The 20,726-nt window shown below is 41.9% G+C and overlaps 2 protein-coding genes across 5 annotated transcripts in view; one reads left to right on the top strand and one right to left on the bottom strand.

Moving 5' to 3' along the window:
* LRBA (LPS responsive beige-like anchor protein) overlaps positions 1–20,726 on the bottom strand; it is a 406,817-nt gene that overhangs the window by 169,714 nt on the left and 216,377 nt on the right. For all 4 annotated transcript variants that reach the window (XM_061993733.1, XM_061993732.1, XM_061993731.1 and 1 more), the window contains 3 exons: positions 17,635–17,759; positions 10,105–10,251; positions 7,446–7,582 (listed from right to left, as the gene is read on the bottom strand). In XM_061993733.1, the coding sequence (XP_061849717.1) occupies positions 7,446–7,582; positions 10,105–10,251; positions 17,635–17,759 (409 nt within the window). The remainder of the gene's footprint in view (positions 1–7,445; positions 7,583–10,104; positions 10,252–17,634; positions 17,760–20,726) is intronic.
* MAB21L2 (mab-21 like 2) lies at positions 2,506–3,585 on the top strand. The gene has a single exon (XM_061993827.1). The coding sequence runs from the start codon at positions 2,506–2,508 to the stop codon at positions 3,583–3,585; it is 1,080 nt and encodes a 359-aa protein (XP_061849811.1).

Consider the following 20,726-nt stretch of genomic DNA (forward strand, 5'->3'; position numbering starts at 1 on the left):
TATCCCCCTTTTCCCCATTCCTTTGAAGTTTCTCTCCTAGAAACCTTCCCCGGCCTCGTCTCTCTCGTGACGGGGCCGGGCCCAAGTGGGGACATCCGACACCGTCGAGCACCGGGCACCGCGGCCCGCCGACCGTCGGGCAGGCTCGACAGACCCCAGCTCCCTCCACTCCTCCCCAAGCGCAGACTGCGTCGGCAGCACCGGGGGGAAACAACGAGCCGATCCTCTTCGGGGAGAACGGAGCCCGACCGGCGCCGGACACGTCCGTACTTACTTCTTCCAGCGCGCAGCGGTACGGTCGCCACAATACATGTTTCTAATTTAAATGCATACGGAAAACAGACGGCGATATTTTCTTTATTAAAATCAGCCAGCTGCAGTGAAAATAGGGAAGAAGCAGCAGCCGAGCCCAGTCCCTGCCAGCTGGTTAAACGGAGGATGGTTAAACGGAGGAGCACATCGCGAGTGAAGGGCCGCGACCCTGACCAGGCTCTCCCGGTGGCCAGTCGGGTGGCCAGAACCGCCCCCGCGCCGCCAGGACCGCGCTGGGCTCGGCCGCGCCCCCCGCTCGGTTGTTCCGCAGCCTTGGCGCATTCGGCCGCCCGCCCGTACCCGGTACCCGAGGCTACAGGGCGCGGGGAAAGGCGAAGCCGCTGCAGAAACACGCAGCCTTAGCCCGAGTACAGAAGCTGTGGAAATCGCTAAATTTCCGCACAATAAATGGTTGGGGGTGTTTTGCAGCAGGTACAGCCGGGAGGTCACGGCCGCGAGAGCGAGTTGCTCCTTCCCAACTGACATAACGTAACAACAGTTTTACGTCCAAACCATTCACTACTCATATTAATACAAACTTGCATAAAATACCAGCTCTTTTTGAATAACTCAGTCCCACGCTTTAGGAGGATGAACGGAACTTTATGGCACGAGATTCATCTAAGTTAACATGACTACGGCACTGACGGGGGGTAATAAAACAAGGTGTGCAATTCTGCTCCGGTGACGGTCTCACTTTCACTGCTGCAGCCCGGCATTAGCGAAAAGAAGATTTATGCCTGCAGTGAAGCACCGGTACACGCCTCTCCCCCTTTCTCCTCGCACACACCGGCGGTTGCCGCTGGATCTCCTCGCAGCAAGCGGAGGGAGCAGAGAGCTCTCCTCGCCCATCACCTGGCCGCCATGGCAAAGTTGCAGCTTTTTCCAACCCCCGTGCCAGGTCGAGGACGCTCACACACCCCCGGCTCCCTCCTGCTCCCGCCCGGCGTTACCGCCTGTCCAGACCCACAAGGAACGGACGGCGCACCCCTGCCCCGCCGCCGGCGGGGACGAGGCGGGAGGGAGGAAGCGAGCGCGCGGGCGCGTATGCGCGCCCCCGCGCCCGCCGCGATTGGCCGCGCCGCTGACAGCTCGGCGGCGATTGTAGGAGGCGGGGCCCCGCCCCCCGCCTGGGTCCCGGCCCCATTCATAAACTACAGGGCCCGCCAGCAGCGCCGGAGAGAGACACCGGCACCCGGCGAAGAAGGAGAGGCACAGAAAGTGAGAGCCTCGGCGCGCAATTCAGGGGTGGGGAGGGGGAGGAGAAGCTATCCCGAGCACAGCAGCTACGCCCTCCTCCCGCTCAGGATAAAACACAGTCTGTGCAAAGACAAAAAAAAAAACCCCAAAATAACCAACAACAAACCTATATATTTCAAAACAATCTATATAGAGCTGCAGGACAGGAATGAGAGACCACAGACCAAGTGCACACGTCTGCGAGTAAAGATAGCGAAAGCCACAGAGCCGGGTTCAGCCAACGCCTCCAGCAGGAAAAGGGAAATCAACAACACCCCCTGACAGGCTGAGAGCGGCAGACACACTCATGCACATCTCTGGCGGTGCCACGGACTGAGAGAGACAGAGAGCGAGGCAGACAGACAGACAGAGAGTTCACTCTTCCGCTCTTGGCATTGCTCGCATTCTTCTCCTCCTCTCCTATCGCGTGCGGTTTTAAACTTCGCCGCCGACCGGCTTTTCTGCGGGGACCTTCTGCAAGTCCTGCGGAAGTTTGTTTGGGGTTTTCAGTGCTTCGGGGTTTGTTTATTTTTTCATGAACTATTGAAACAGCGTTTTCGTCGCTGCGCGGGGGGGTGGGCGCCTGAGCGCAGAGGCAACGCTGACTTCCCTGCCCCCACTGCCACCCAAAACTTTGTGCTCCAGGAGCCCGCGGGCGCTGCCTGTCGCTCCGGCACCGCCGCCGCCGTCCAGCCCGCACCGTCCCGGGTCGTCTGCGGCTCGCAATCCTCCTCCTCGCCGGGGCAGCGCTGGTCTTCGCTCCTTTGTGCTTCGTCGTCCTCTCCGATTTTTTTAATTGCTCTCACTGGCGCACCGCTACCGCTTTCTTCCCGGCGGGGGTGGGGGTCTGCGATTTGGCTGGTGCCCCTCCGCAAAGCTGCAGCCACCGCTAAAGCATTGGATCCCTCAACGTACTGCGAGAGCCCGGTATACAGCCCGGACCTGTGCCCCAACATGATCGCCGCGCAGGCCAAGCTGGTCTACCAGCTCAACAAATACTATACGGAGCGCTGCCAGGCCCGCAAGGCAGCCATCGCCAAGACCATCCGGGAGGTGTGCAAGGTCGTGTCCGATGTGCTGAAGGAGGTGGAGGTGCAGGAGCCGCGCTTCATCAGCTCCTTGAGCGAGATCGACGCCCGCTACGAAGGGCTGGAAGTGATCTCGCCCACCGAGTTTGAGGTGGTCCTCTACCTCAACCAGATGGGTGTCTTCAACTTCGTGGATGACGGCTCCCTGCCGGGCTGCGCCGTGCTGAAGCTGAGCGACGGCCGCAAGCGCAGCATGTCCCTCTGGGTGGAGTTCATCACCGCCTCGGGCTACCTGTCCGCCCGCAAGATCCGCTCCCGCTTCCAGACACTGGTGGCCCAGGCCGTGGACAAGTGCAGCTATCGGGACGTGGTGAAGATGATCGCGGACACCAGCGAGGTGAAGCTCCGCATCCGGGAGCGGTACGTGGTGCAGATCACTCCTGCCTTCAAGTGCACCGGGATCTGGCCCCGCAGCGCGGCACAGTGGCCCATGCCCCACATCCCCTGGCCCGGCCCCAACCGAGTGGCGGAGGTGAAGGCGGAGGGTTTCAACCTGCTCTCCAAGGAGTGCTACTCGCTGACGGGCAAGCAGAGCTCGGCCGAGAGCGATGCCTGGGTGCTGCAGTTCGGCGAAGCCGAGAACCGGCTGCTGATGGGCGGCTGCAGGAACAAGTGTCTCTCCGTGCTGAAGACGCTGCGCGACCGGCACCTGGAGCTGCCCGGACAGCCCCTCAACAACTACCACATGAAGACGCTGCTGCTGTACGAGTGTGAGAAGCACCCGCGAGAGACCGACTGGGACGAGGCGTGCCTGGGCGACCGGCTCAACGGAATCCTCCTGCAGCTCATCTCCTGCTTGCAGTGCCGGCGCTGCCCCCACTACTTCCTCCCCAACCTCGACCTTTTTCAGGGCAAACCCCACTCGGCCCTGGAAAGCGCTGCCAAACAGACCTGGAGGCTAGCCAGAGAAATCCTCACCAATCCCAAAAGCCTCGACAAGCTATAGGGTTAACACCCCACACACACCCCTCCCCGCACACAAAACTCGCCCTCCGTAAACAACAACAGCGCCTAAAAACTTTTTATTTAACGCAAACGACGAGGGAAAGAGGCGGCGAAAGCAACGCGTCCCCGCCACCCCCCCCGCACCCCCCCCCCCCCCCACCTGCAGCTCGGCCTTTAAAAACTTGCAGACGGTTCCCCGGCATAAACTCTCACCGCCTTGCATGGAAGAAGGGAAGAGCCTCTCCTCCTGCCCTCCAATGTGAATTTTTAAAAAGTCACAAAAAGAAGCAATCGGACTTTTGCAACTTCAAAACGAAACCCAAAAGGTACATTTTTCCAATCCATGTATAGTCCTTTTCTTATTCTCTCTTGTATGCCTGAATGTTGTCACCAAGTGAAAAAAAAAATTATTTAACTATATGTACAAATCTCTCTTTAAAAAAGTTTTACTGATGTTAAATGTATTTCGGTGCCAAGGTCAGATGATGTGCCCCACAACTGACTTGTTGCAAATAGTAATAAAAATATGACTTTAACTTTACGCTGACTTTTTGTGAATGGCTCTTAAATTCAGGCAAGCAGATTCTTTCTAAAACTCAGAAGTAAAATTTTTTAACAGAAACGGAACCACGAGATGTAAAGACAGGCTGAATGCAACACCTAGCCGAAGCTTTGTCTTAGTAGATTAATTTACATTTGCTTAACTTCACTCTAGTTTCTATTAAAATAGTGCATCCAAGAAAAAAAAACCCAAATCTTATATATTCTGTAGTTCAGCACGTGACAACATCTATTCCTATGACTTTAAATTTCCTTTCTAAATCTTGGGAATATACAGAGCATCACACAGCAGCTCGCCAGAATTTAGACAGAATTCTAGCATGCCATTTCATCCCCTTCACTCGTCACCTTTATTTTTTTCATTTTAGTTTTCTTTTTTTCTTTCTTTTTTTCTTTCCCATCTGCTACATCTCAAGCGCTTGTATTTTGTTTTAAAAAATTCGTCACTACTTGCTTTCGCTTCCCAGAGCGAAGGTATGATCCATTTGACTTTGACACAAAGGAAGCATAGACCTAACCCTGAATAATTAATGCCCTTTAGAGCAACCGCTCGATTTTTTTTTAAAACAAACATTTGTTTTCCCCGGATTTTTAAGTACAGCATAAAATCGCACCACAGCATAGCCAGATGAAGCAGATACCAACTCGTAAGGAAACTACCCGACCCGACATGATCACCCGCCCGCTGACCACGGGCTCCGTACTCCTTACGCCCTCTCTCCTAAAGCTGAGCTCTTGCACTTCGTGCTGTAGCCATTTCAGTTTCAGTCTGCTCAAGACGAATTAGAAATATTTGCAGGACTTTTATTGCGAAACGCATTTCTAAGCTTTAAAAACGTTAGCGTCATATGCACAACCCGCCCAGGAGATTTCCAAGGCGGCTCGGGGCATTTCGAGCAAGTTTTCGCGTCCTTTCAAAAGGCTGATAAAAATGTAAGCTCATACCCAAAAGGACTTATTTCCATTTCGTTGAGGACGGATACAGAAAGAAGCAGTCGTCCAAATTTGTGTTGTTTTCGTTTTAAAGTAAAAATGAACTGAACAAATCGGACCGCAGCCTGGGAAACCAACTTGCAGGACGGTGGCGGCGGGGCCACCCTGCCCGGCGGCGGGCGAGCACCCCCCTGGCCCCTGCCCCGACCCCGGCGCGGCCGGGGACAGTCGTTCCCCACCCCGGCATCAAAGTCCGGCTGTGTTTCACTAACTTTCTTGTCGAGCCATCGGAAGGCTTTCCCGCCCCGTCCTGATCCTGGCTCACCTGGCAAAAAAGGGCTTAGCCCGCGGGGGCTACTCTTTCCTCCCGAAAACAGTACAGAGCAAGGGCGAACACTGATCCTATCGCTGCCGATGCTATCTCTGTAGCAGGTTTTGCTTCGGGAACTTGTCACAATGTTTTCTTTTCAGTAGTTTAGACAAATATACATGGAACTTAAATTCATCAAACAGATGAAGCCTCATTAATTAAACGGGCCTGGTTTGGGATTTTTCTTTCTCCAAGAGGCATTTTCTAGAGCCTCACCAGGCACCACTCTCAAGGTACAGCAACTGCAGCCAAGGGTGGGGCAGGGATGCTTTAGTGCCCGAAGGACAGCTGCATTGTAACCTTATTTGTTCTTTAAAATAAAAAATATTTCAACCGGATTTTTAGCTCCCCTCCCTGAGACATTTCAAAAAGTTGGGTTTTTTCCTTTTAAGACCTGCAGCTAAAGTAGCATCCCAAGTAGAATGTAAGAGGTGTCTAGCCTGTATTTCATGTAACCAACTCCTTCTATAGGAACCCTAATAAAATCTCTCAGACGCAGAATTAAAGATACAGTCAAATCCAACCAGAATACCTACTCACAGTTAAGAACACAACCACTAGCAAACAGGAGAACAGAAAACAAGCTGAATATATGCTGTATGTCAATGTCTCCATAACACAAGTAACAGGAATGGTAAGAATAAGCCCTGTGTGCTAGCCACAGAAAAAAAACCCCCCACAAACCCTGCAGAATAATGCAGATCTGTAAGACTTTTCTCATGCTAATGCAATACAAAGCAGAATATTTTAGATGGAAAATGCAATACAGGAACATATCAAACTGTCTTTACATTTTATATTTATATCCTTTTTGCCAATAATTTAAAAACAAAATAAAAAATCAAACCACTATGGAAAGAGCAAACCTCCCAAAATTTTAAAAGCTATCTTATACTTGAAATAATTTTAAGAATATTTAAAAAATACCTGAAGACCAAAAGAAAACTAAATCTCATTTATGGTATCACATCAAAATAACAATTCTAGTTAATTGCTTATATTAAATTCTAAGTTCTAAGGATTTGAGAGAACTGTTTTTCAAAACAAATTTATTTTGTGATAAGATTTGATAATCCCAACTCTCAGACCCACTGATGCCATTTTTAATACAGACAAGAGCAATTTACTCAATAAGAACAAAGAACTGAACATGCACTTAACACCCAAGGTATTTTCTACAGACAAGGAGAAAACCAGTACTTCTTCCAGTGCCTTTTTTCCCCTTCATGAAGAAATTATTACCTTGTTTAATATCGAGAGGACACTTAAAAAAACAAGAGCCATAGCTGTACTGAAACTGGGATGCACGAATATTTAGCAATCATGTCATACTTTTAAACTGTTGCTGCAAAATTGTAGAAAAGGTTCGAGTACAATGTTATTAAGCTAATTGCACAGCACGCTGGCTTTGAAATAGAAATTTTACTGAAAGTCACTAATTTTAAACAAAAGACTAATAATCAAGTAACTCAGAGCAAATAAAGTTTGAGGAGTTTGGCAAGTCAGTTCAGAAACATATTTTAAGAGGGTAATTATGTTTTCTGCTTAGGCACAATAAATAACAAGAGGCCCTGTAAAATCTGTTACAGAATAATACGATACAGAAGCATGGAAAACTTACGAGGGTAGGAAGTTTAGAGCTATTTTACACTGCTGTTATATAAAAGTGGGAAAACAAAACACAGTATTTGGGCTAAAAGCCTGCTTGAACTTTTCAGTATTCACACAGGCCTGTGATTCAAGATGTCTTTATTTAAGATGCCTCCCTGGAGCTTTATTCGAAGCAAGCTAATTAACATTCAAGTAGGGAGGGGAAGAAAAAGGAGAAGGAAAGGAGATGTCACCTATGTGAAGTTCAATAACATATATGGTCAGTCACAAACTTGTTAAAGCAGGAACACTGTAGACAAATAGAGGTAAAGGAAGTCAAATGAAGAATTAAAGGTCTTGAGTAATTTGTCATCATCTCTCAGAGCTCAGGGTCAATGATCTCTTACCTTTGGGTCGATTTTCTTAAAACTGGGATCTTCTTCATCCACCTCAAAGTAGAGCTCAGAAAGAGTGATGGAAAGAGTGCCTTTCACTACCACTGAGGGTGCCACAAGCTGAGCTGGTGTGCTTAGGGCAACTGGACCTGCCAAAGAGTGAAAACAATAATATTAGAACCAGGAAAGAGTGCAAGTGCAAAGTATTTGCTTTTCAAGCCTGGAACATTAAAATAAACAAAGCAAAGAGTGTAGCTTTTCCTTAAAAATCAAAACTCTTTTCATCCCAGGAAAGAACATATGTAATAGATTTGCAGTGTCTCTGTGCTGCTGAACACAAAAGCAGCTACAACTGCAAACTGATGCTATGTGCCAGAGTTGGCTTTAGCACGGCAGCAGAGTTTTCACTCGGACACATTTTCTTTTTGAGAAACTTCAAGAGTTGCACACCTTCTGCTAGATGCAACAGAGAGAGTGCACACACAAACACTTGGAATCTTACTGTCAGATGTGTTCTGTAGGTACTGGAGAGTTTTAATAGCTTTCTACAAAGTCAAATGCAGCAGTCAAAGCTCAAAGTTGTCTAACTGCAAACTGTTCCCTCATGGATGCTAGAAATCTTTTGTTAAGGTTACACAATGTTATAGCACCTCAAGTAAAATGTTCTAAAGATGTTTTTGATTCTGCTTTAAATATTGTTCAAGGATTCCATACAGTGTTAGTATAGCTCAGGGACTGTGGGAGTAAACAGCTGGAGGGTTGGTTTCCAACTGAATGAATTTTTATTGGAATAATCACATCTCCACAGGGCTTATCACAGGGACAAATCAGACTACTACTGAAAACAATAGGTTCAGCATGGATCTGACAATGCAGAACGTATTATATAAACTAACACATACAGAAAGAAAAGAGGTTAGGTTTGTCATCTAGCTGATTAAGAGGTAAGGAAATTAAGTTACTTGGCTGCGGTATTATTTGACTTTTGTAAAACAGTGGAAGATGTGAATGTGACATAGACAATTTTGGTTTAATAAAGCATCTATAAATGAGGTACACACGTTGAGGTAATCAACGTGAGAATAACTGACAAAAAATTCAGATGAATTGTCATTTCCATCGATTGTTAGGAGGGTGATGGTCCTTAATCTCACATCAATCTCAATGTGTGCCACTAGGACAAAAGAATAGATGCTCTGCTGAGATCAGAGCAGCTTTGCCCTCTATTCCCAATGTACAAATACATTGTGTTTGCAGATGGGCATGAGATAGCTCCAGAACTGCCATGATTTCCCAGAGCTCACTCCCACAAATGGATGAAATAAGCAGCTATGTGTTCTTTTGCTGTCTCCCTTTGCCCTCTGTACATTAGCATGTAATCCAGAGGAGAAATAACATTTTTTCAATCACTTGCAGACATTCAATTACAGGGCAAGCAGACAGCTGCAGAAGCTGGGGCAGTCCAGGTCCTGTAGAAGACCCCTGACAATTTCCACTTCATTTCTAACCAACACCACTTTATTAGTGAGGATTACTTCTTAATCCTATTGCCATTGTCAAGATTATATAATTAAACTCCCCTTTCACCTCTATTACAGTATGAATGTATTACTCAAACCAATGAATGAATAACAAAAGAGAAGGAAACACAGAGAAGGCTGTTGAGAAGGAAGCTCATGGTAGAATGGGGAAAAAAAGACTCACATACACAAAATGCCATTGCATTATTCTCCTGTTACTTTATTTTACTTCACTCTTCCCACACAGGTTTTCTTTTTGCATTATGCTGCATCTTTAACTTTGATTTGAAAAAAAAGGAAAAGAGTGGTATGTAGTTCAGGGATAAGTAAACTGCCAATAAAGAATAGTTTCCAGTAATTTCACTGAATTATCATCTATATGATACGTATGAATGTAAGATTATACTACAAGCTTCTCAGGGAATCAGAATGATCTGAGAAATTACATTTTTCTCCAAACTAAATGTACATAGGGATACAAGTCCCAGTCCCTGAACTAGGAGGTTACTCTCTTTTTGAACTGTACCAAAATGGACCTACTCTGCTCACACTGCAACACCTGCAAAGGTTGCATGTGACAGTAAAATTAAGTTCAAAGATCTGAAGAACTACTTGTTATCAGAAAAAAAAAAAAAGTCTAATAAGACCATTGTCTGTGAAGAAGGGACTTCAACTGGTGAAATGACAAGGAGTTTAAGGCAGTTAAATCACCAAGTGTATAGATCCTTCAAACTCAACTAGCTAAAGAAATACTTACAATTTCATAAACTCAGGAAAAAAAAGTTTTCCAAAGCCTTTGAGTCAACTTGCCCAATTGTCCACAAGGTCTAATGATCTGAGGAGTAGAATGAGGTCAAAAAACAAAGGAAGCCCTTGTCAAGGTAGAGCTACCTTCTCTAAGGAAAGTTTCCTAGAATACAGACATCTACTGCAGATGCAATAAGTTTATAAAAGCCAGAGAAAGAAAACGCATGACTCTCCTAAAGTAAACCCTCACCATCTGAGGTGCACAGAAAATTATCTTAATGACCTAGGTATGGGAAGGAACAATTTATCAGTGTGTATTGCAAAATGTGATTTAGTGAACAGCAGAGAAGATTAGAACTCAAATAGTGAAGAAGCTGAGGAGAAAATAAGATAGCTGAAGTTACCTGTTAAGTTCTCCACTTCTCTTTCCTCCATGAATGACATGATATCATCATCGCCTTCCAGGAGGACCTCGCTTTCTGAGTTCTGATTTCCTAAAACTTGACTCTTGATGGACTGCTTTCCTTTAACAAGTATATCCTCATCAGGAGCTGAAATCGGAGAAAGACATATTGCTGTTTGTCAGGTCTCTGAGGCAACAGTGACAACAGAGAAAGAAAGTGTGACTTTATTTTTAATGAAACTTCGGGAAGATAACTGTTTAGGACTAGCTGTAGCAAGTACCTGCCTTAATCCTATAAGGTTAGGACATATCTAGTTTTAATTCTATTAGGCCAGCTCAAAATCATCCAGAACTCTCTACAGCGAGTAACTGCCTCAAGTGTTTGTGACTGAGGGCAAAAGGACACAAAGCTTCCTTCGGAAGCTGAGTTCTGCCGCTGTAATCAGGACCCGACTGTCCAGCGTGTTAACTCGTCTCTCAGACCCGAGGTTCCATCACTGGTTTTGCTCTGGTAGCAGCAGAGACCGTTCCTCTGCCAGGCAGGGGACCACCGCCGCGACCAAGCCGGCCGTGTCCCAGAGAGCAACGCGGCGGAGGGCCGTCCCGGCGGGCAGCGGCGGCAGCACGGGGCCGGGAGCGCCGGGAACCGCCCGGGGACCGCCCTGGCCCCGCTGCTCTCGCCGGGACGGCACCGGGGCAGCGCAACAGGTCCCCGGGACCGGCGGACCCGCAGAGTTTGGGAAATGGGGTGGGAGAGGCAGGCGGTAAGGGGGCTGGCGGGTAGGGGCTCCTGCCTCGCAGGGCAACGGGAGGCGGCGAGGGTGGGAATCCCCGGGGGCGGGCTGAGCTACCCAGGAGCGGGGAAGGCATCGCCGCCGCTCCCGCGAGCGAGGCGGTGGGCTAGGCACGATAACGGGCATTTCTGTTCCGGTGGCAGAAGAGCGCACAGCTGCCTACCGGCCGCGGTCAGAGGCCGAGGAAAGCGTGCACCTGCTTCTAGGAGGCACAACGAAGCAATACCCCGTCCTTACAGGGGACTTTTCTATGCTGGCGTCTGAATTTTCTGGGTAGAAAAAGAAGCAGACAAGCTCGTTTCACACGCCACAGACGCTAACCGGGCACGCCAACGTGCCGCTGCCGTCCCTGAGCACACACACACCATCACCACCACTCCTGCTCCCCCTTCCCCGGTCCCGGGGGCGGGGCGGCCGGCTCTGCCCAAGGCAGTGCTCCTCATCTTGCCTCGGCACTGTCAGGTCGACATCTATTTTCTTTAAATTACAAGCTCAAAGCAGCAGTAGGAAGGAGAAGAAGAAGAAGAAAAAAAAAATCAAAGAAAGAAACAAACAAAAAAATCCCCGAAAACCCCAAAAGCTCTACACAGAAGCTGCTGCTTTGTTGCAAAAGCCAAAACCCAGCAGTGTTGTCTAGGGTTGTTTTGTGGGTTGAGTTTTATTTTAGTTAAAATTAAAAATATTCTTTCTTAAAAAAACAGACTGAGAATGCCCATGGCAGAGCCGTGTTTGAAAAACATTCACCAAACACATCAGGACCAACTAACTTCAACACTTCAACATTGCTTGCTGCTTTCTCTGATTGCTGCCATACTTGATTTGGAGTTCCACTGGCTTATTTTAAAAATATGTTAATCTGCAAACATTTACAGAAGGCGGCAATTCCCCAGTGGCAATATATAACGTTTAAATTGTTTAAGTAAATACACACACATAAATTGCAAATAGCGAACTTTTCAATTATGTGAATACCAAAAAAGAAATACAAACAAACAAACAAAAACCCACACCTACCAAACCACCAAAGACTCTGTTTTCAGTTTAGGCCTTAAGCTTACAAAAAACCCCAAACAACAAAAGTAAAAAAAAAAAGAGAAAGAAAAAAACACTCCAAAACACACAAAAATCCCCATTCCAAAAGAAAAGAAAAAAACCCCACAAATAAAATTTAACTTGCTGTACAAAATTAAATGCAATTTATGCATGATCCTCCCTCCCCAACCAATAACTGACACTTGTAAGAAAGTCTTATAAAAATAAATTACTGCAAAGCTTTAAATGCATTGTGCAATCACAATTTTTACTTTCTACTAAAATGTGCTCATGTAAATAATGATAACTCAGATTCTGGAGTTGTTCAACATGAGTTGAAAACCTTGTCATGGAAAATATGCAGCTGATATTTAGAAAGGTTTTCCTGCAATTAACTCCCCCTTGAGGATTAGCAGCAGTAAAATTACCAACAGTATACTAATACACACCACATGCACTCAGTTGCCTAACAGCATTCTCTTCAAGCTCAAAAAAGGTAAAACAGAACAAAACTATCCCAGGGATAAAGTCAAAGACAATAATGGGTTTGAGTTGGTCTTTTTTTCCTTCTTTTTTAAATACTGGCAAACTATATTTGTTGTTTCAAAACCCCCATCTGCTTTGTGCATACCTGCCATTTTTTATTTCTTTACTACAATACATGTTATCCTGAAGATGCTATTTTAAACTAGCCTTCTAGCTATTCTCATTTAAGATTACATTGATAGTCAACATCAAAGCTTAACACTTTTATACTTGGGCTTAACTTCTCACAATAACCAGTATGTTTCAGTGTTTCTTTTAATCTACCATTAGAAAAAATAAAATCAGTACAGCAACTTCTAAGCCAAACATGACTGGATAATCAAAATATACACCTCCTGCCTCATCCTCATAACTTAGATTTTATTTATTTCCCCACATAGTGATGTTATACTGATTGGAAAACATATCTCTTCAGTAATTGCCTTTTTTCAAGAAAATATTTTAGACTACAAGTGATATTGGTCCACTTTGGCCATTTTTTGTTGTTTCTTTGTGTATGTTAGTTACCCACATTTTCTGACTTGCATGGAACTTATACACACACAGGGACAGCAAGATGCATAGTCTGTCCGTGTATCTGCAGATATAAGCTACTGGAAGGCAGTAAGACATCATACTCTGAACTAGAATCTGTTTTCGCTATACTGACTTGAATAAAGTAACCAACACACACACTCACATGAAGATCTGTGTAGAATTCAATATGTTTTTCATGGATTCACCTGTCTTCTGTAGATAGGCGACAGTCTAGTTCTCTTTCTACGTGTACCAATTAGAAATATATATATTAGGACATGACATCACGCAACATATTCAGATCCCAAGTGTGTGCATAAGTATATTACACTGGATTTCCTATTTCAGGTCTCAAACCCTACCCTGTCATCTGCTAATCCAAACTGCTCTCTGCTAGGCCTGCTTATCATTGGTGCAACTGAAGCCAAGCATGCATTCACATACACCTTTGCAAGACCAAGACCTCAAGGCATGGTCTATGCATTGCACAGGACACAACAGCCTGCTGGCAGAGTATTTATCTAGCAATCTATCTAGCAACTTCATTATTATAATTCATTAATGCAATTCCATGCAATCCTACCCAAACTGCTCCTTAAGACCCTTAAGCTTTTTACAAACACAATTGCAGAGTCTCATTTGTTCCAGTTAGATCTCTGGGACACTTGGGTGTAAAAATAATAGTTTGGCTTAAGTTGCTGAACAAGCTTAAGCTTATTTTAACTGTTTGTCTGCAACATAGCCTTATCTATGGAACTGAATTTTACAAAGCTATTTGAAAAATAAAGTAGCAGAAAGCACAATACAGAAGATACATAACATTACTTTTATTTGCTTGTTTGTTTTAATGCTTGGTAAATATATTAGGAAAAGCAATTCAGGGAAAAAGATAGATACATTAAAATCTCCTTACTAGCTATTTTTTTTAAAGGACTCCCAGAAATCTCCATCTAGCAAAGTTCTTTTCTTTCTATTTGTTTAAAAAGATAAGAACGGGAAAAAAACCGCAACACTTTCACACCAGGTTTTAAAACATTATTTTTAAGACTTCTTTTTCATCCCGAGTTGAGGCAAAAAAACTAGATGATTGCAATACTGTAGGTGATCAGAGGCTAGTCCCTTGCAATCACAAATCTTTGAACTCTGCCTATTGCCGTGATGGAAATGATACAGACTGTTTTAGTCTCCTTCTCCCCAAGTTTTTAACATCAAAAAAAAGCAACAAATTACTCGTTAAAAAGTTCGATATTTTCCAGAAGCTAAAGATTCCCTTGCAAAATATTGTATTTGGGGGTCAATCTAAAGACATCATTACGTTTAAAGCACTCATTTTTTTGCACTCTCAGACCTACATAAGTATTTTGATTTCATTTCTAAACAATGGGTAAAAAGGAGAATAGAAAAGAATTAACTCTTTCCATCACAACCTTTTTCTACCAATTCACCTTCACTTCTCTTTCCTTCCCCCACAATACACTACTAGACTGACTTTTATAAATAGCCATTTTGGAAGGATTTTCCCCCCACCCCCCTCTCTGAAAAATTACCTAAAGCCTTTTTTTCCCCAAGCACGTTAATGTGAACTTGGGAATGGCAATTAAATTGTCAGAATTAAAAAATTTGTTTTTAACTAGAAGGTAGCCAGAAGTATAGTCATGGGGCTGGTATTGATTGTCTGAACAGAGAACATTAGTCTTCAGGTATTTATTCTGCCACCTCTGCACCAGAGGTTCTCCTTCAAATCAAATCAATCCCTGGAAGAGATTGCTTCTTGCTACTAAGACACATAACTACGCTGCAACAGAGACTATTGTTGTTGTTGCTGTTGTTTTCTCTGGGTTTTACTGAACAATATCTAGGCTTCTGAATTGTTTCTGAATAATTTTCACAGTTGCAAATTGTGGTTTGTCCTAGACTGTGAGCTTTCTGAGGTGGAGAATACAGCTTTTTTTTTTTTTTTCCAAAAGACACCAAGCCGCAGATAATGTGCATCTGCTAATGAAAACTGCTAAAATCCATGCTTTGAAGCATAGTTTCTGCAACAGTACTTTCCCATTATTTATGCATTATTTTCCCCCATCCCCCTTTTGGCAAAATTCCTTATGCCCAATTTCAGGTTTTGGTTTTGTTTCGTTTGTTTTGAGAAAAGCTTAAATAGGCAGTAAGGAACCTTTTAGTTATTCTTTAAAAAAGTTTTTTGTTCAGAGATATGTAATATTAATTGAAGTAGAATAATGATGAATTATTGATAGGAAATCATAAAATACTGAGGAAAATATTCTGAGAATTCTAAGAATAATAAGGATATAAATGAAAGCACGGTCTGAAAGTTTCATTCAAAAAATCTGAAAATAATTGCATTTTCTGACCTAAAATTGGTTAATACTAGAAGTTTACAAACAGAATTCAGAAAGAAATAGACCAAGTGATCACTCCAGTATACCTTTCTGACAACTGTACCTTATGAGACTTAAAAAAAAGCCTGAACAAAACAAAAACATCACATCAAAAAACTCAAACCAAAACTCAACAACCTTTGTATTCCTACATATAATATATATAGTTTCCAGTTGAACTTGAATTTGCACTTTGATAATATATTTTACATCTTGCCAGGGGAAGGTCCTGGAACAAAACAGTTGCACACAAACGTACATTCAGTTAGGCAGATAGTAATTACCTAGGTTTTTAGAAATCGCATTAAATAATAAGGTAAATTAGAATATTCACTGGATAGAACAAGGAACAGAATGGCCACAGATTACAAAGGCAGAATGGAATTAAATTCAGAATAAAACAACACCGAGAAATTAAATATAATAGAAGCCTGTTAAGGATATAAAATTCTGAACAGAAAGGAAGACTTAAAACAATTAGGTCTATTTAAATTACCAGAGTTAGCTACCAGCTATGCCTATTAGCTGTCTATGAAATAGGGCTATTTTTATTCATCCTTCTCTTGTATCGACAAGAACTGTGCTCTTGTAAATTACAAACTGAGTATGTGCCATAGCCCTTGAAATATAGTGTGGAACAGTGAAATTATGACATTATTATGAAAGATGAATAATTCTATTTGTGTGTATTTACTTATGGAAGAATTAGTTACAAAAACAGAGACAGAATCTCTAAATATTTTGCAAGAAAAATATATTTTACATTATTTTGATACCAATATAAAGATGAAGTACAAAAATATGAGTAGAATACACAAAACTGTGACAAGATCTACTTCACTTGAAGTGCACATAATATTAAAGAGAGTCAGTTGTGGTTTACCTATGGTGTATTAGAAACTTTGTGCCTTTAAAGTCCATGGTGTAGAAACAACACACAGTATTAAGAAGAAGCCTCAGAGGAAAATATGGGTTAATTAATTCTACATCTTGTTCTTCTTTCTCTAGTCAAAGATGCAGAGCTATACAAACATTGTTTTCAGATCACTTTATTGACTATTTGGTGTACGGTCATTTATTTTAGAGGACTGATGTCACATCTGGCATTATATCAGCTGACATATTGTAGGCATTTTCTTCCAGAAATGGCTCTTTAAGGCTGAGTGCAAGAGGTTAAGATGCCTGACGGAAACTAACTTTATGACAGTGATGTTGTTCTATAGCCATACAACAGCCTTAATAATTTAAATTAGCAAAGTTTATGACTCCACATACAAAATGTGTGTGTATGTATGCATATATGTTTGCAGTAGTTCACAGACTGAAAAAGAAACAAAAAAACCCCTAAATTTAAATCATTCTACTCCATGACATGCACTTTCAAGGTGAAGGGTACCCAGTTTTGATTACAAGCAAATTATATTTAAATACAAGAAATATTTTTCTACCTTATCAATGTGCCTTCATTAAATTCCAAAGACAGAAAATTCTGGACTAAAATCCAAAATTTACAAGCTTTGTATGTGTGTTTGTTTATCTTCTTGGTTTGTTATAAAATTCTTAAATAGATTATTGCAATAGTTTTGTAAATATGTTCATTTAGAACAGACATGGTAGTATGATCCCTGATAATAAAGCAGGGAAAAGAAACCTGTTAAAAAATACAAACCCCTTTTTAAAAAATCACCAGATAGAAACCATCATTACCATTTGCTGCCTGAACAATAGTTTATGTTTCAGAATTTGTTACTATTTTTTCCATAACAAATACTCACAGAAAAACTTGAAGATATAAGCAAAGTTCTCAATACAGTTTACCTTCAGAAGCATTTATTTTAATGCATCTGTAATGATAGGCAGATATGTGCTAAGGCTAACTGAAATAATTGCTGTGGATTCCTGAACAGGAAATATCTTCTTCTGAAATTACTGAAGTATGAACAGGTAATTTACCACCAGAATGTGCACTGGGGATTAAAGACAAAACTGCACCCACTTTTCTCCTGTTTAGTGAGAACTATATTTGTAATCATTGTGTGCAAAGTATACACAATGTGCCAGATGTAATGATGAGGCTTGACAAATATCAACCTTGTTTATAAGAAGCAACAGTCAGTTTATCTCTGAAATGCAATGACAAAAGCCTTTGGCATTTGAGACAATTTTTTTAATAGGAAGGAAGGTCTAGTCTTTACTGCCACATACTGTAACCTGCTGCTATTGGCAAGAAGCAGATTTCGCACTGACCATGTTCTCCAGCTGCTTTTAGTGTCGCTTCAGGATGTGTCGATCCAAGGGGGTTACGCACAAATCGTCGCCGGCGCCGCAAGTCATCTTCCCAGTAGTCAAGGCGCCAGAACTCACGAGGACGACTACAATGAAACAGAGGAGTCACATATGTTAGCAATTATCAAACAGCATGGTAGCACTGAATTTCTGCATAAAGCTCTCCTTGTTTGCACTGCTTTTGCCTTTTTTTTTTAACCTCCCCCCTTTCTGCAATCTTTTACTTACGTATGTCCTTGAAAATAACAATATCACCTTCCAGTCTAAGGAACTCCTTTCCCTTTTTTCTTGGAAGGTGAAATGAGCACTAAATACATCATTTTGAAATGAATTGCTGACAGTGTGATCAGTTTCCCCACACTCTAGTGGCATGTGCTCCGATTTCAGCCTCATTTCAGCCTCAGCAGGGCACCTTTCTCAGTGACTGCATTTATAAACCAGAATAGGGAAAAGGCTATTATAAATATGGTATAGCATTACCTATATTAATCAAAGTCTGTCCCCCTTCATTTTTCTTCCTAATTTGTGCCTTTTTGCACAAGGTCAGTAAATCATACCATGAATTCTTGGTCCAGAAAGTGTTAACTTTAATGAATACCTCAGTTACATGGTTATGTATGTGATAATAAAATATTACTCTGTTTAGATGTGCAGGAATTTAATTAAAATAATCTCTTAAAATATTCATTACATTTAGCCCCTGAGGCTTAGAACAACACAAGAAAATGCATTTCTTTTCCATTTACTGTTTTTAAATAAACCATTCCAGGAGAGTGAAACAGCAATCTATTTTCTAGCAAATCAGATTGGATTTCTGGTTTATATAGTTGTGTTTTTACATTTAATTAAAAGCTACACGTTATGATGTGTAATAATTGCTATATTGAAGGCATACCTTTAAAAAAATACATCTAGGAAAGGTTATATCAAATTCATTATTTTCCATTGTATGCTCCAAAGTAGATCTTTTTAATATGGTCATATATAAGTGCCAGTTACTATCTTCTTAGATATCATGAATGAATGCCACTGCAAAACAGTGTTTTAGCCCAGAGAATGTACAAAATCTACCAATTTCAGGTATAGCACAGAAAGAAAATTACTGAAGCATAGACTAGCTGCAATAGTCTGAAAGCCTGCATGCTCAAATTTTAAAAAAACAACCACTAATTTTGTTTGTTAACACAGCTTCTACTAAACCAACAGATGGAAATGCATTTTATTCCATTTTTCATCCAGGAGCTAATAAAAAGTACACCTATCAACACTGACAATGAATAGCCACAACTAATTTACTAATCATAATGTTAAAAACACTTGGTATCTACATTCTTAGTTTTGAGGTCTAAAGGTAGAAATGAGTTTTATTTAAGGCAAAAAAAGGTTTCAAACAAAGACAGTAACAAAAGCCAGAATAATTTGCATAAACCTAGTCTCAAACAAATTTGTAAACATTAAAAATTGGGACTGAAAACAATCTCATAAAAACAGACACAGTCTTTGCATCTATCTTCATTAGCATTCTATGTCTTTTTCTAATACCAAAGAAAAGGCAGTGCTATTCTTCATCCTCCTGATTTTTTACTTTTAGAAAAATGTTAACATATTGGAATCAAAAGCCCCAGTATTTTATTTTCACACTTTGTGTGTGTTACAATGATGCTCAAATCTGAATGATTTTATTGTTAAATGCAATGATTTTGGAATAATTAACCAAAGAAAAAATATAAAACACAGTGGGGGAAAAAAAGGGTTTATTCTAAGGTCAATTAAAAACTTAAAATTCTCCATTAGTGATTATAGAAAAAAAGGCAGAACACAGCTGGCTATGTGCATGCCTTTGATAGTCGTAGAGCCTGGATAGGCACTTCATCATTCTGCCTTCCTATATTTATCTGTTAAAATTATTGTAAAATATCAGCCAGGATGCAGTCGTGAATCACAAACTGCTCCTCGTCTTCAGGGGAATGTTAAAATGAGGGTCTATTCATCAGTATGGCAATCGGCACAAGTAATTAGTTCCCTAGACCAAGATCTCCTACAAAGCTTATTTCAGTCAGCACCACAAACATATGACAATGAAAAGCTAATGGAAGATGCTAAAATTTGTTAACCTCTTCTGCCATCAATCCTTCTGGTATTCTGTGCTACAGTATTATGCAAAGACGGTAAATTATTAATTTGTCATTCATCTATCTTTCTACAGTTTAGATAGAATTAAATTATGCCATTCTTGTGGATAACAATTACAATTACACATTATAAAACTATGCTAAAATTATTAGAAAAATACGTAACAGGGACCAGGGAAGAAGTATTATCCTGAAACATAATATATCTTTAGTCCTCTACTTTTATTTTTGGTTTGGTATACAAGATTTGCATAGGATTCCATCTCCTTCACCAGTGTACTTATGATTCACAAACAACATATGAACTATTAGACTGTGTATTTTGGTATTTATAACTATTGGCAACCACTGTCATGTGGTAAACAAAATCTATGCTCTATATATGGAGAAAACACCAACAAAAACATGCACAGCCAAAAAGAAGCGTTTGTCTAATTCTTACAAGTGAGTAATTTTTGAGAGTAGCTGCTAGGACAAACACATATTAGTACCTATATAAGCCAGTATATGATGTAAATCCTGTAGATCTTACTAGTAAGATCAATTGACCACAGTAGTTCCAGCCCCAAAAGGGCTGTACCATGCAGACTTTGTACCACTACAGCCAGGGGGAGACAGACATAAATATTGCTTTGATTCAGGCAGAACTGACTGCTGACAGATTGAAGGATTACAAAGCAAAGGACCAGGGAAGTAGATTTTTGGAAACAGGACATTGCCATCCACTACAGGGGACATTTGACAAAGTTTCCAGCCCTGCAATAAAAGCTGCTATACAGACTAAAGGTGCTATATGGACTGGATCAATGAACATAAGTACTCAATTAGTGTAAGTGCAAGAGCACTTTGCTCAGGGGATGGAGGATTTATGAATTATAAATCATATGATTTGCATGGATTTTTCAGGGCCCCCTCTAACAT

The sequence above is a fragment of the Colius striatus genome, chromosome 3, assembly GCF_028858725.1.
Source record: "Colius striatus isolate bColStr4 chromosome 3, bColStr4.1.hap1, whole genome shotgun sequence".
In the NCBI taxonomy this organism is placed as follows: domain Eukaryota; kingdom Metazoa; phylum Chordata; class Aves; order Coliiformes; family Coliidae; genus Colius; species Colius striatus.